The sequence below is a fragment of the Manis javanica genome, chromosome 7, assembly GCF_040802235.1.
Source record: "Manis javanica isolate MJ-LG chromosome 7, MJ_LKY, whole genome shotgun sequence".
Classification (NCBI taxonomy): domain Eukaryota; kingdom Metazoa; phylum Chordata; class Mammalia; order Pholidota; family Manidae; genus Manis; species Manis javanica.
The window spans coordinates 68457201-68470742 of NC_133162.1; the positions used below are offsets into that span (position 1 = coordinate 68457201).

Below are 13542 nucleotides of genomic sequence, written 5' to 3' on the forward strand. Positions count from 1 at the left end.
CTCAGAGAATTGTCATGCCATGAACTCAGTGGGGGAAGGAAGAAAGTGTTTGACCAGTACGGTATTTGCAAGCCAGGAGTGTAGAGAAACCAGTCAGGGTTTACTCTCTGCCTCATCGTTTTTCTCCCTTAGGTGCTCTTGCTCTTCGTATCCACGATTCCTTTTCCTGTGCCAATTAAACCACGTCCATTCCAGACCTAGCTCCACTGCCAAATCCTGGGGAAGCCTTCAGAGATAACTATAGCCTGAATTAAGCTCTTCCTTTCTTTGATTATCGACTGCAATTATTATCTATAATAGCCCACTTAGCAGTCTTGATCCTGCAACAAAATCTGTGTGCTCACAGTATGCAGTGTTGTGCTGGCAACAAAGGAAATCTCAATAAGTAGTGTTCAGGTTCAACTCGCTATTTAAGGGGCAGAAACAGTCATTGTTTTTAATTCATTAATAAATTAACTTTCATGGAGAAATCTGCAGGGATTTCTGTCTTCCAGCCTTACATTTTCCCATTTTTCCTTAGATGAATTAACTACCACTGCGTCCCACTATGCATTTAATTACTGTACTGATTGCTTACTATGTATGCTATGTGATGTGGAAAGAATATAGAATTGAAAAGCAAAGCACTCTCCCTGACCTCCCTGGGCATAGAGTCCAAAACTCGTAAACATACAAGAAAACACATTAAACTACATATAACCAGTGCCAGATGAATGGTCTGGATAATTGCATAGCCCCTGTGGTCCCAAGTGGTTCTCATGCCAGGAACTACACTTTTTTGACCGGAAAACTTGAGCTTTGGCCATGGTACTTGGAAGGCCCATCCTTAGCTCCATCTCTGCTCATCTGACACCTACCATTCTTTTATCCATCACACCCTCCCTTTTAGAACACCTTCCCTACTTTTTTTTTCCTCCTCCCTTTCCTTCAACACTATGGAGTTGATTTTTTGTTCCTCATAAAATTCTATACACTTTACCTAAATTGCTTTTGGAGCTCGTTTCATATCCTAACTTCACAATGTTTATTCACATAGAATTTTTATTTTATGATAACAAATGTGTACCCACCTTTCAATATACAATGTTTAGAAATATGCTCATGTATAAAAATTGTCATTCTTCTCCAAACATGTGTGTCTGTAACTGTGTGTCAGGCCGTCCGTAAGGCCATCAGTCAGAGATGTGAAGACCCGCTCTGCCCCCTAGAAGCTCAGGGCCCAGTCAGCTGGGAGATCCAGTGGGCTGATGTGGAAAGAGTAATGCCTGATAATGAGTCTCTCTGAGTAAGGGAGAGCCTTGAAAGACATACGGAAATTCATGGGAATAGTAGGCCCCCTTCATTTATTTACCTGGACTTTTGTCCATGACTTTTTGAAAACAATAAAGAGCCTTGTTACATATTTATTTAACAATTACATACATAGAAAGAGAAGGTGCTCATTGAATTTCATATACCTGACAGAATTACTATATACTGTAGCCAGCTGAGTGTATTAAACTATTTAAAAAGTGATGCAATTTTAAATAAACGAGTTACAAGAATGTTGGATAAGTTTACAGATGAGAGTTCTGCATCTAATTATTAAGATAGCCCAAGGTTATAAGGCCGTGACATTATAATTTGGCGTCAAATCTTATCCATTATCTCATTCTCCCAAATGTTCCATGCTTTCCCTTCAGAACAAACTGCTCAGTGGGATGTATTAGAGAATACTGTGTCACCTTAAGACACAGAAAGAAAATCAAGAATTGCATCTCATATTTTTATCTCATTTTTATTTATGTTCTATTTGTTTGTAATATATTTTAAACATTCAGAAAACTAAACATATGCCTACATGAACTTACAAGCAGATAACCAAATATTGAAGGTCATCATCCAAAATGTTTACTGTGTCTTTGTTGAGCTACATTTAGCTGTAAGTAACGGAAAGTCTAACAGTGACTTGCGTACTTTACAAAAGTGGGAAGTGGTCTGAGAGTTAGTATAGCAGTTTAGTAATTTCATTAAGGAACTTTTCCATCTTTCCGTTGCCCCATCTGACTTGATGACTTACAAGCATAAGCTTTCCCACTGCCTCTGACTTCAGGTGAATAGTGCTATATAGTGAAATGCTCAGGTAAGTTCAAAGATTTCAAGTCTATTGACAATTGCAGTTTATTTGCCAGTAGAAGGATCATGTATAACATTCTATTATTGTTTATTATGTTAAGTTACTAAAATATTGAATAATGTTCCTTTACATCCAGTCTAGTCATTGGGAGGGATAAACATGTATTTCACATTAATTTTCGTATTTATTTGCTAAGCTATGGAAATAGAAAACCCGAGTACATTTAAGCCTGACATCTCTGAAGTCTCCCACGTTGGACTTTTGCAAAGGCATTTGGGTCTCTGATCCTAGGTAATGTGCTGATAGATGATGACAGCGATGGGAGAAAGCAGTTGGTAGACGGGGTGGTAACCCCTGGAGACAGTTGGTGTCAGATGGAAAGTGATTGATTGTAATTGTTTTGCCATTGTATTGCTATTGGAGTCTGTAGCTTGTTAAAACCACTGATTATAAAATAAGAATCTTACTTTTTATGTTGCAGGTCATGTTAATGAAAAGCTGTACTTGGAGGAATAATCAGTGAATATCAATAAATGGATAATAAGAAATTAAAGGAAAATTTAACTGATCATAAGTTAATATACTTCAGCAGTCAGAGTAGCATTCAACTGTGTGGTGTTTCATATTGAATTTTTTGCTTAAAGCTCTTGAATTTTAAATATTTCCCATAGAGAGATTGGTTTTGTGTAACTATTTATCACATAATGTCTTGAATAACAAATATTCCCTATAGAGCAGATCTCCTGGAAAACAGAAAATGTGTCTGTTTTGCAAAGCCTTTATTTATTTTCAGAGCTAAAGAATTAACAGGCAGATATTTTAAAGTGGAAAAAACTAGTTCCCATTGCACCACCAAGAAATCGGAGATTAGAAGTGGCTTTTTCAATGCTCATGGTATATGAGTTGGGGTCTTTTCGAATCTGAAGGCAATATTTATTTTTGTAATATTAATCAATATTAAAATGGTATACTCAAATTACAATTTTAGTGTGAAATTATATCTAACCCTTTATTGTAAGATGTGCATTAACTTCCATCTGATTGTAATGATGCCCTCAATCATATCTTCCATCAATGATATTTAAACTATTAATGATGTTAGAGTGGTCAGATTTTTTGAAGACATTTTTATTAAGCACCAATTCTGAGCAAGGCTCAAACTCTGACCTCAAAGAACTCGCAGACTAAAGAAATAGATAAATATGTGAACAAATGGTTACTTGCAGCATTGAATGCAGTGATATGAGAGCTGCTTGGAGGGCACAAGGGAAGGTGATGTAAGCTCTGACGGATTTCTAGATGTCTTCCATCAAAGAAAAAGATGGTCCAGGAAGAAAGAGCAGGGTGGCATTTCCTGGAACTTGGGGAACTAGAACAATAGTTAGAAATTAAGTTGTGTGTTTTAGGTGAGAAAGATGATACTAGAAAGGCAAAGTTCCACATGGCTTTCCCTTCTTTGCTCTATTAAGGGACTTGAAGTTATTCCTATGGAAATGGAGCCCATTGAGGATTTTTTGATGTGGGAAGGACATGAGTGAGTTTCCTTACAGGACAATCCCTCTCCCCTCAGTTTGGAAGATGAACAGGCAGAGGCTCATTGCGACCTCCATTTGGCATAAGCTGGTTTAATCACTGATGCTGTTGAACATTATTATTAATTGAAAACTATGAAAAGGAAATTAAAAGAGCTTACATGCAGAATCATTTGTTCATCTTTGACTTTTTAAATGTATTTTTTCTTGAATATCACGGTGGAATTGGTAGTAACATGTTAGTAGCTTTAAGTCTGTGTCCAGTAGATAGCACATACTTATGGTTTCTTTAATATTTGTGAAGCAGGTATAGACATACAGCCTACCTTAAAAAATTTAAGTAGTTATGCTTAAAAATACATGTTTATGATAATGCTAAAAAATGACAATAATTCGGTCCTGTTAAATATTTACCAGAAACATTCTTTACATTTGAGATTCTGTTTCAGAATTTGGAGAATTTGCATTTTTGTGACATAAAAGGGGAAAGTGGAAGAATAATTGGTTTAACTATTAGCTAATTATAGCAGTACCTAAAAAAAAAGACACACACACACATAGCAACTGACAGAATAGTCACAATATATATCTATCAGATGTTTAATGACATTTGGCAACAACAAAGGGAAGGGAATGTTGTTTCAATTCTTCATACAACATGTTAAAGATGAAATTAATGAAAGTGGATTCAGGGTGTCTGGCTGCAGGATCTTTCAGCTTTTATTGGTAATGTGCCCTCAAATGGAGCCTGTGTAGGGTGAGCACAATCGTTAAAATCCACTGGGGACATAAGACAATTGAATACAGTGGTTGTCTTTGTCTGTTCAGGCAGCTGTGACGGAATACCATAGATTGGTGGCTTATGAACAACACATCTGCTTCTCCCAGTTCTGGAGGCTGGGAGGCCCAGATCAAGGTGCCTCCGAGTTGGTGAGTGCTGAGGAGCACCTGGCTCTGGAACAGTGGCCTTCTTGCTGTGGGCAGTCACCCTCTCCTCTCCTTCTTGCTGTGTCTTCCCATGACTGGGACTGGCGAAGGAGCTCCTTGTGGACTCTTTTATAAGGGTGCTTATCCCATTCATGACCCAGTAACCTCCCAAAGGCCCCACTTCCTAATGTCATCATGTTGGTGATTAGGTGCCGGTATATGAACTCTGGGTGGACATAAACATTCAGTCTGTATTGTGGTCATATCCAGTTATGTTTTTCCAGTACAGTGGAGGGTTCATGCTGTTTGGAGCCAGGTCAGTGCCCACGAGGAGGCCTCAGTGCACAGATCCAGGTGAATGGCAGGGGCTGAGGGCATCACAGTGCGCTGCTGACAGCATCTCTTTGTGTGCTTCCCTTAACAGATACAACGACATATTCCACTGAGCGGTCTGAGCACTTCAAACCCTGCCGAGACAAGGACCTTGCGTACTGTCTCAATGATGGCGAGTGCTTTGTGATTGAAACCCTCACTGGATCCCATAAACACTGTCGGTAAGCCAGCGCGGCGACTGGTGCTGAGGGCAGGCCCTGCAAGAGGCCTGAGGTGGAGGGCAGTGTTGAGCTCCAGGAATGTACAATGAGAGGCATACACTCCAGCTGTTTGAAGGGCAGAATCAAGAGTCTTAATAAGGGACAGGGCAAGGCTGGTATCTTTCATAGTTGAGGAAGATAAAACCAAATTGAAGTAGACAAGATCTGAGTTTTACCTGACCAAGTCAAGGAAGATTTACTTTTATATCTTCCTGTTCAATAGACATAAACATTTACTCAGTTTAGAAGCTTGTATTTTTGGTGTAGGATTTATGCATATAATGCTTAGTGTAAGAAATAATCCTTTCTTGTGAACCTACAAACTGTGGCATGACAAAGGAAACTGTTCATCTAAGATCTGGCCTCTCAATGTTTATTGTGAACTAAACCCCAGGGACTCTAATTGTCCAGAGAAAACTGTATCTTATTTTGATTCTGCCCTTGTTTATTAATTTCAATGTTTTTAACACCTCTGATGATGAAACACTATGATACAAATGAAATCATAGTCCTGTAACAGTGTAGATAGAGGCCTACTTCGAGAAGTTCCCAGTAGCTTTCAGGAAGGTGTTTAATTGGTTTTTAGAGACATAAGATCATATAACTGCTAAAAATAAAAACAAGTGGAGATGAAGTGCATTTGTGGACACTGTAGCTTTAAGGCTCATAGAAGAATCAATTTAGCATACCCCCAAAAAATTTCCCAGTGAGCTTTTCTTTCCAGCAGACCCTGGTAATTTGTTTTCCTTGCAATTGCGTATGCTTCAGTGGCCATATATATCCACACCCCTTTCCTTCCCTTTATTTATTCTTCTCCTATGACACAGTTATTAAATTAATTATTCTGAATTGTGAAGCATGGAAAATTATGACTTGTTTTCTCTTCCTATTGCTATTATAAAACTTTATTCCATGTTGTTTTATTAAGATGGCACAGAGAAATGCATCTTGTAGTTATGAACTCTGCACATGTCAGCACATCCTGCCTGACACCAAGAGCCAGTTTCAGTCCACGCCAAGGATGAGTGTCGTAGTGGGGCACGGATTTGGAAGGACTGAAGAATGATAGTAGCTGATCTCTGCAGGCCTCTTGTGCACCCTGTGTTGGGATGAAGAGGACTGTGGCCTTTCCTCCCTCGTCAGAATGGCTTTCGTGTGACTTAGTCTGTGCCATTACATTTATACCCTGTTTCTGTCCTCGGCGAACCCGGGTTGGGGTGAAGGGTGATGGCTTCCTCCCCACATTCCTCTTCTCTTGAAACTACACTGCTGACCTTAATTCCTCAAGGGAAAAGCCAAGAGTGAGCCACCAATTTAAAGCATAACTTGTGTACAAGCTCCTGTAGATACTCAATCCTATGTTAATGTTACTTTGCTGGTAAAGTGCCATCATCATGGGGAAGGAGGTGGTGCAATCAACTAAACTTGAATTCCTAACTGATTGATGGAGGGATGAAGCAGATGTCTCACCTAAAGTAGTGACTCCCTGGGGTGCTCCACCCAAGGGAAGAATCAGGTCAGACCCACTACAGCAGGCAGGTGGCCACGATGCTTCTCCCAAACTGGGACTGTTGAAAGGAACAAAATAATTTTTATTCTCTTTGACCAGGAAGCTTCACTGTATTGTAGTACATGGTGTGTTAGTTTGCTAGGACTGCTATAACAAAGCATCAAAAATTGGGAGTTTAAACAACAGAAAATCATCTTATCATAGTTCTGGAAGCTAGGAGTTTGAGATTAATGTCGTAGCAGGCTTGTTTCCTTCTGAGGGCCTTGGGGGAAGGGTACCCAGCCGGACTTCTCCCCTTGGCTTACAGATGGCTGTCTTCTCCCTGTGTTTTCTCATTTTCTTCCTTTGTACACATTGGTACCCGAATTTCCTCTTCTTATAAGGATACCAATCAACATAGGATTAGGATTCACTCTAATGACTTTATTTTAACTGAATTACCTCTATAAAGACTCTTTCTCCAAATAGGGTCACATTCTGAGGTACTGGAAGTTCGACTTCAACATAGGAATTATTTGGGAGGCAGTACAGTCTGTGACAGTGAGTCCGAGGCCTAGAAAAAAAGTGCCTTGCTCTTATGCATATGTACATGTCTAATGTTTATGTACATACACCAGCAGGGATGTATCTGTGGTTTAACTGGAACAATGAACATGTATAATAATTTTGGTGATCTGTCTTCATATTTCTTGCATACTTCAGCACAGACAGCCTGTTGTTTAACATAGAGCCACAACATAGCTAATCATGACAAAAGACCAGCCTAAGACAGAATTGGAACTCGAGTAGGTTAATAGATGCCTATAAATCTCCTATGAGAGTGTATGAATAAATCACATCACATGTGCCAGCTATTCATCTCCCAGGCTTTGCTGTGAATAAAAGGCTTACATTGTTCCTACAGCAGCCACTTCTAAGAATTCCAATCTACTTATTAATAATGTGCCATTTGTACAGCACTCTATTTAAGTAGTATGTTTCATTCATTCTTCTCCACTCTACCAATATTTATTGAGCACTTCCTATCACCAAGATACTGTTGAATAAATACATACAGAAATGAACTTAGGAATTAAATGGCACAGCACTTTGTAATATACTTGGAGTAATTGAAATATTTCATTGTTGGGAAATAAGAAAAACAACAAAAAGAACTTTAGCATGACTGGCACATGTCCAGGTCTCAACTTTATGATATATTACTAACTGGATTCTGATTCAAGTAAAATGAAACACAATTGAGTATATTATAGCAGCAACGTAAAGGGCTATATGTGAATCCAGCTCATTAAGTTGTTGATTTTTTACATTCAAATCTGAGAGAAGTTAAGGTTCCATTTTCTAGTATCCGAAGAATAAATTGCAATCCTGTGATAAACAGAATCCATTTTTTTCTAGATTGTAAAAAATTGATCATGTTCTCACATTTTTCTGTTTACTTGCCAAGGAAGAATGGTAGCAAGACTACCTACATTGTCCTGGATAGAGATCCTGAAAGTGGGTGCTCACAATGTTTTAACAGTGCAAATCCTGGGACAAAGGGAGGGTTTCATGTTTTTTCTGTTTATTTTCTTACTCTTTTGTATATTTTCAGATCTTTCAAAATCCCATGTATTGTATTAATAATTAGAAATTATGGAACAAGCCAATGAAAATTTAAGAGGATACCAGTTAAATATAACTTGACAGAGGGATTTTAAAGAATAATACATGGCAAACTTGATCATGCAGAATTTAAAATTTTCTATAAAGTCATAAATCATCAGCTGACTGATTAGTAAAAACAACCTAGAATACTGTGGAACTTAAGTGTAAAATAAGGAGAGATTCATAAATCAAAGGAAAATGAGACACTGATAAATTTGGCTGACTCTTAGGTAAAACACAACATTGGATTTTTACTTTATATCAAAAGTTGTTCTTCATGAATTCAAGAGTTAATGTAATTAATTAGGTCTTAAGGAAGACAGTAAATAAAATTATGTATTTATAGCAGCTATTGGAGGGACCTTTTGAGCAAAATGCGATGGAAGAGAAAATTTAACCTTGACAGAACATTGTTTTATGATCTGAGCATCACAAAGGAGAAATAAAATTAAAACACAGATAAACAGTCAGTAAACAGTACAACAAATTGGCAAAAAAGTAATATTCTGATTAAGTCACACAGATCATTAAATGGCACACTAAAATTAAGTCTCAATAGGAAAATGGTTAAAGGAGAAGAATATACTCTTCCCTTAAAAAGGAATATGGATAGCCAATAAACATGAAAAACACTCAACCTCACGAAGAAATACAAGTCAGTATTTTTTCCCTAATCATATATTTAATGATTCTTAAAAACAAATAATACAAATACTCAGGGTAGTGATGGTTCAGTAAAAACATGTTGTCAGTCACTGCTGAGGGGAGTACACTTGGTTAAACTTCTGTACGTTTCAAAATTCTTATATTGTTTCAAAGAATTTAGCGTACAGAAATATATATGTTGATTTGTTTGTAAGGACATTTCCCACAGGGTTATTTGTAATAGCAAAAAGGAAAAGTCAAAAAAGCTTGACTTTAGATGTCCATATAAATTAGAGTATCTTATCTATACATTCACTGAATGCAATCCAACTGGAATTTTTGAAATGTTTTAAGGACATGCAAATGCTCATTATATCATGCTGTGTATGCAAATCAGGATATAATGTTGAATATATAACAGCAATCCAGTTCTGCAAAAGAACTAAGTAAAAAGACTAATATAGTTTACAACTATTTTCTTCTTCCAACCTTATGAATTTTCTAAGATCTCTACATAGTCTATGTATTTCATTTAACACTGGTTAAGACACTTGACCCCTGCTTCTCATCTTTCCATTAAAAATGATAGTGTCCCTGTCTCTATTAAATTGGGTCTTTATAATCCACTATTATTAGGCTGATAAAGAACTTTCAATTAAATTGTTCCAGATTAAACACTACTGAGTCTATTTGAATGTGTCTGCTCCTTCTTTTATTAATAATTTATTTATACTCTTTCAGTAATTCTTTTCCATGCTGAATTCATGTGTTTTGAGACATTAAGAGAAATGGATTAAATAATAGGAAGATACATCCTACAGAAATGAACCTGGGTAGAAATGGAAAGCAAGTGACTTCAAAAATCCTTGAATCAAAATATTCTGAGTAAAAGTGGGATGTTTTCTAATATATTTATCTTTATGTCCTTCTGGAAATTTTAAGAATTTGCGAAATGGTCTTACATATATTTCACTAGAGTGAAGGAAGTAACCGTTGCGACTGAAAAGATTTCTAGGCTTTTGAATGGGTCAAACGTGTTTTGAGGCCAAATTCAAGTTAAAAGGATATGTCTCTTCTGAATTGAGGCTCATTAAATGTTTCACCAGCCTTGCTGCAAAAATGGACTTTAAAAAAATTTGGAAAGGATAGCATTTGAGCTGACTTTGATCTGTAGTGATCATTTTGGAACTCTGTCAGGCAATTCACTTGAAGATGCTTGAATCACTTGAGATATGGAATTGCTAGAAAAAGAGAAAAGTGGCCCAATAGCAACCATTTGCCCAAGGCAATAGCATAGAGGAGCTGATGGACAATGCAGCAATGTGGGTGAAATGTCGCTAGGAGTTGGTGAGTGGAGAAAGTGATTGGAGGGAGAGGGAGCCCTGCAAGGAGTCGCTGTTCTTTATTGTGTCCAGTTCGGCCCGAGTAGGTTTTGAAGTCCAAGATTCCATTTTGGAGAGAATTGATTGTACACAATGTAACTATATCCTTATGATATACTAGATAAAATTATGGACCATCCTAGCTCTGTCACTTTGGATGTCCATTAGCTCTTCCACCCAGTGTGGGTCCTCTTTATCAAATGCATCTCCAGTAAGTGCTCTGAGACTAGCAGCTAATGAGTCCCTGAGGCCGAAGCAAGTGAGAATGGAAGTGGAGTTCAGGCACAGGTCCTTGCAACACCATTGACAGGAGACAGTGGTGGCCCAGGTATCTACAAATCCAGGCCTGGTGGCAGAGTCCCTGCAGAATGGAGTTGAGTAATAGGATGAAGAACCTTAGAAGAATTTTAACTTCACCACATGTTCATGAGAATGTTTGCCACAGTGCAGATAAAGTTTGAGTAATTTTCAATAGACATGTTCATAACAGACAATCTGTCCATTGCCCTTGACAAGTTACAACCATTCGTCTCTTTCTTCTCTGTGGATGTAGTTTGTCAAAATAGTCTCATTAGCTCAAAAATCAAACACAGGAAGAGTACCAGCACTGTGAACATGCTCTTGCAACTTCCTGACACTTGTGCAGTGGTTTACTTCTAGTTTAACCCGTATTGGCTCTGAGCTGGTGTTCTGAAAGGGCAACTCAAGTATCATGCAGAAGACCAGAAAAGCACATGAATAACACATCTTTTAGTTAGTGACCAAAGATTTTGACCTTATTTTAACGTTTTTAAACTTCATTGGCAGCTTTAGTTGAAGCATAAAATGGTGTTGTGGTGGTTTGTTATGGTTTGGGTTTTTGGTTGTAGCAAAGAATTGACATAAATTTGTTTTTAAGTGGTTTCCTTATATGACTTGGGGTAAGAGGTACGTGAGACCAAGTATAGATATGCAAGATGGAGATACCTGAGTTAAAAGCTCTGCTCAGCTTTTCCCTAGCTGTGTGCATGTATTTTAGCAAATCATTCAACCAGAGTGAGAGCAAGAGTGAGAGAGTGAGAGTGAGAGAGGGAGAGTAAGAGAGCACGCATGTGAGAGAGAGAGAGAAGTACCCACTGCAGAAGGTTGATGCAAGAACTGAAAACAGCAACGTATAAAAACTCCAAATGCAGAGCAGCCAATGGGTATATGGCAGTTCTTTTCTATTCCTCTCTTCTGCTCTGATTTAAACAAAACCATGTTTGTTCTAACCTTGTAAAAGAAATTGAGTGGGTATCCTCTGCCTATTCAATTAAGAGATTAATCAAGGGGAGAAGGGGCATCCCAAGAATTCCTGCATATTTTCTAAGGACTCAGGCTTTTTTCTAAATGCTATTTTATTATACTCTGGCAAATTAACACTCTTCTGTAATTTATTCTATTCTGCAACCAATTCTTGACTTTCCAAGATATTTCTTCTTGCTGAATATAACCTTAAGAGGAAAACATCTTTTTCCTTTCCTATATCATCAGGGTCACTTGCCATAACTGTGTTAATGATTCCTGTGATTTAGTGCGCCACTGCTAGCGAGCAGACTGAGAGCACACATGCTCTCTGTGACTCAGTTTTCTTGTCTGTTGAATGGGAAAAATAATATTACTCTTTGACAGGATCGTTGTAAGAACTGATATAAATAAAGTACACTTGTCTGGTATAAACCAGATAGTGAATTTAGTGGAGTACGTAGGGAATAAAATGGTGAGGTGCTTGTGTTATTGTATTATCTGCACAGCCTTTTTTAACAGATCAGTTGACTGTGCCAGGGCTTCTGGATGGGTTCTCAGTCTCCCAGAACACAAAGTTCAGCTTTGACCCCCTAATGGAAGTTAAAGAAAACTGGCCCAGAGAAACAGTACTTTAAAAACAGTAAAGCTGGGCATGGGCAAGAACACTTTTCAGAATCTAGGGTCACTGTAGTTATTTGAGCATAAACTTGCGGGAAAAGCTTCGGGAGTAGGAGATCACCTTTTGTTAGGGGAGTTCTCCAGGTTGGCAGTTCCTAAGGAGAGGGATATGCAGAAAACCCTCCTCCCCTGGTGCTGTTGAGGCTATTCCAGCTGAGTTTTCTTCAGGTATATCTTCCCCAGCACCCCTGGATCTGCCTCCCCGGCACCTTCCTGCGTGTGGTGGTCACAACCCTGTTAAGGTGGAAGCCGTCTGGGAGCTCCCGCACAGGGCCAGAATAGGGTGATCCTGTATACCTCAGTTTAAATGGCTTATGGATTATTTCACCATGTTTCTTTAAAAAATAAAAAATATATCCATAAATACCATTTTAGTTAGAGATGGTCTGTCTCTACAAACGTGAGCTGTGTTGGCAATGGTGCCACAGTCCCTGCTATTGGGCTCCTCAGGTAAACATTTCAGTGAAACCTTTTCAAAATAGGACAAAGAGAGCTAGATGCTCTGCCTAATTTTCTGGGTCAGTGAGGGTCCTGCGACACCCTTCTGCTTTGTGCCATCCAGTACCAAAAGGACTCTTGCTCTTAGTTTTAGAGGGTCGGGCAGCATTACCACCTTCCTAAGGATTGATGTTTCTTTACAATCCCTCTGGTCTGAGCATCTTTAAAAAAAAAAATACAAATGACAGTTTGAAAGATGGAATCCCATTGTCTGTGCATATAAAAGAATGTCAGTCTTTTTGTACCTCAGATAAATCATACTCTTCAAATGGAAATTAGCATTCATTAACAAATCTATCTGAGACTAGGCCTGGGGACTGTCTAGTGGTGCTTCCTCTGTGTCAGGAATCCATAGCAGCCCTGGGGGCAGGTGGAAATGACTGAGGGCAAGGACACTTCTCAGGTTATCGAGCAGTGGAGCCAGTACTCAGACTAAGCAAATTGATTCCAGGGTCTACACATTTAACCTTTCCATTAACCCATCTTTCCCTGTACAGTCCCAGTGATCCAGAAATCCTGAAATCCTAACTGCTTGAAAATAAAACATTTAAACTCTGGCTATGTTGTAAGATATCTCCATACTGACTTTAAATACACACACACACTCTCTTATAATTACATTAATTAATATATCTATATTTAGATTCCCCAATATGCTATACTCTGAGTGACCACATAGTCATCCAAATCCAAAAATGCTTGAGATGTGATGGACAGTTTTAATAATTGCTTCTGTAAAATTAGCATG

The 13542-nt window shown here is 38.3% G+C and overlaps 1 protein-coding gene across 6 annotated transcripts in view; it reads left to right on the forward strand.

Moving 5' to 3' along the window:
- The window catches only part of NRG3 (neuregulin 3), a 1059087-nt gene that overhangs the window by 473962 nt on the left and 571583 nt on the right, over positions 1–13542 (forward strand). For all 6 annotated transcript variants that reach the window (XM_073241095.1, XM_073241097.1, XM_073241096.1 and 3 more), the window contains exon 2: positions 5000–5129. In XM_073241095.1, coding sequence (XP_073097196.1) covers positions 5000–5129 — 130 coding nt within the window. The remainder of the gene's footprint in view (positions 1–4999; positions 5130–13542) is intronic.